The sequence below is a fragment of the Egretta garzetta genome, unplaced genomic scaffold (assembly GCF_000687185.1).
Source record: "Egretta garzetta isolate BGI_Z169 unplaced genomic scaffold, ASM68718v1 scaffold520, whole genome shotgun sequence".
Classification (NCBI taxonomy): Eukaryota; Metazoa; Chordata; class Aves; order Pelecaniformes; family Ardeidae; genus Egretta; species Egretta garzetta.
Window position 1 is genome coordinate 61,454 of NW_009258482.1, and position 2,866 is coordinate 64,319.

Below are 2,866 nucleotides of genomic sequence, written 5' to 3' on the forward strand. Positions count from 1 at the left end.
TCTGCCCGGCTGTTAAATCCCCCCAGGGCTGGGGACTCGACCCCTTCCCTGGGCAGCCCCTTCCCGTGCCTGACAGCCCCAAGGGGAAGGAATTGTTCCCCATGGCCAACCTCACCCTGCCCTGGCACAACTTGAGGCCATGGTACCGCTGGGCTGGGAGCCCCGGAGATGGTTCAGCTGCATCTTCCTGCAGCCAGCCCTCGGCTCCGTCACCCTGGGTGATTTTGTGCCACCCACAGGCTCATCACCCCACCTGAGGTCACGGGTGACCAGGCTGAAGTCCCCACCACTGCAATCCTTCAGCAATGTCCCAGCCCAGGTGTAGAGGGTCCTGGGTGACCCCCACCGCCTCGAGCAGAGCCCGGATGGGGCAGAGCTGCTTTTCCAGGCAGAAGTGGGGGCATTTTGCCTGCCAGACAGTGACCCCGTCACACCGAACCAGACCTCTGCCTGCCCTCAGTCTGTCCCCAGCCCACCCATCATCCCAAATGGCAGGAGGAGCTGCACGGTGGGCAGCTGCCCCCTCTCCTTGGAGGCCACGGACAGAGAGCATCGCTGCCACGGGCTGGCAGGTCCCCACGACACGCAGGGCAGCAGGCAGATCCCTTGCCTTTATTTTCCCGTTGTTCCTTTCCCAGCTGGGAAACCAGGTTTCCACTGAGGGCAGGGTGGGCGCGGTGGCTTAGGCTCTGTAGGGGAAGAAGCTGTCCCGGATCCCTCTCTCCTGGGAGGTGACCCTCTTCCCCGAGGGGAAGGTCTGGTAGCTCCGCAGGTTCATCGGTGACACTCGCAGCAAATGCCAGCGGGTCTTGGCGCTCAGCGGCGGGCTGGGGAAGAGCAGAGCACCACGGATGGTTACGGAGGTGCAGGCAGGGGTTATGGAGGTGCAGGCAGGGGTTATGGAGGTGCAGGCAGGGAGTACAGAGGTGCAGGCAGGGGTTACGGAGGTGCAGGCAGGAGGTACGGAGGTGCAGGCAGGGGTTACAAAGGTGCAGGCAGAGGGTATGGAGGTGCAGGCAGGGAGTACAAAGGTGCAGGCAGGGAGTATGGAGGTGCAGGCAGGGGGTATGGAGGTGCAGGCAGGGAGTACAAAGGTGCAGGCAGGGGGTAAAGAGGTGCAGGCAGGAGGTATGGAGGTGCAGGCAGGGCTCAGCCATAGGGGTCTGCTCTCCTGTTTTCAATGTGCAGTCACCCATCGCCATGCGGAAGGACCCTGGGGATGGGGAGCGCACAAAGGGCCTGGGGGAGGTTGAGGTTGCAGTCAAGGCCACCGCTGCCTGTGGCCCTTGGGGACATGCTGCCCGGCCTCCCAGGAGCTGCTCCACGTCCAATCATTTCTGTGGGGACAGGTCAGGGAGCCCTGCGCCCAGCTCGGGGGTCCCCAGCCCAGGACAGACAGGGACCTGCTGGAGCGGGGCCAGAGGAGGCCACGGAGATGGTCCCAGGGCTGGAGCCCCTCTGCCATGGAGAGAGGCGGGGGGGGGCGGGGGGGGTTCGCCCGGCGGGAAGGCTTTCATTTTTATTGATTCTTTTTAACTGTGGGGGTCTTTTTTAACTTATGGGGACAGACTTCTAGTAGGGCTTGTAGCCATAGGCCAAGGGGTAATGGTTTTAAAGTAAAAGAGGGGAGATCCAGACGGGATAGGAGGGAGAAATTGTTTGTGCTGAGGGGGGGGAGACCCTGGCCCAGGTTGCCCAGAGCGGTGGTGGCTGCCCCATCCCTGGGAACATTCCAGGTCAGGTTGGACGGGGCTGGGAGCAACCGGCTCTGGTTGGAGATGTCCCTGCTGATGGCAGGGGTTGGGCTGTGTGAGCTGGAACCCCCCCTTCCCCCCCAAACCGCTCCACAATTCCATGACTCTATGTGCAAGGAGAGGCAGAGCTGGGCTGTTCAGCCTGGAGAGCAGAAGGCCGGGGGGATCCTCTTGCCTACAGCTTCCTATGAACAGGTAGCAGAGCAGAGGCTCTCGAGGATGTAGAGATGCGGGAGCCTGGAGGATGCACGTTGAATTTCAGGCTGCAGGATGAAAGCAGCAGCGACGGGCACAAGGTCCAAGACATCAAGATCATCCAGCCAGGTTTAAAGACAATACCTGAAGATATTTTATCTGAAGCCCTCTGAAGAGGCCTGGAGCCCTTTTTCCCTATATTTTACAACCTTATCGAGCCAGAGGAACACAGCACTAGAGGGCACCCATGTACTTCTGCTGGCGGCTGCCTCCCACTGCAGCTCTGCTCCCAGCCCCGGGCTGCCAGTGCTTGCTGGAGCTTCATTTTCAGCCCATTTTGGGTCAACCATCCCAGAGGCCAGCGTTGTGCTCGGAGACCAAGGCAAGAGGAGATTTTGGATGCTGGATATAACAGAGAATCCCAGCATCCCAGCATGGCCGGGGCTGGCAGGGCCCTCCGGAGCTCACCCAGTGCCACCCCCCTGCCCAAGCAGGCTCACCCAGAGCAGGGGGCACAGGACAGCGTCCAGGCGGGGGTTGAAGATCTCCAGAGAAGGAGACTCCACAGCCCCCCTGGGCAGCCTGGGCCAGGGCTCGGTCACCCTCACAGTCAACAAGTTCTTCCTCATGTTCACCTGGAACCTCTTCTGCTGTAGTTTGTGCCCATGGCCCCTTGTCCTGGCGCTGGGCACCACTGGGAAGAGTCTGGCTCCGTCCTTGTGACATCCACCCTTAAAATATTCATATGTATTGATGTGGTCCCTGCTCAGTCTTCTCTTCTCCAGGCTAAACAAGCCCAGCTCCCTCAGCCTTTCCTTGTAGGGGAGATGCTCCAGTCCCTTTATCATCCTTGTTGCCCTCCTCTGAACTCTCTCCAGGAGTTCCTCATCCTTCTTGAACTGGGGAGCCCAGAACTG

At 60.6% G+C, this 2,866-nt stretch overlaps 1 protein-coding gene across 1 annotated transcript in view; it reads right to left on the reverse strand.

The window, feature by feature from the left end:
* Window positions 1-682: 682 nt before the first annotated feature.
* FAM166C (family with sequence similarity 166 member C) overlaps window positions 683-2,866 on the reverse strand; it is a 5,786-nt gene continuing 3,602 nt past the window's right edge. Inside the window, exon 3 of the mRNA XM_009644032.1 lies at window positions 683-827. Coding sequence (XP_009642327.1) covers window positions 683-827 — 145 coding nt within the window. The remainder of the gene's footprint in view (window positions 828-2,866) is intronic.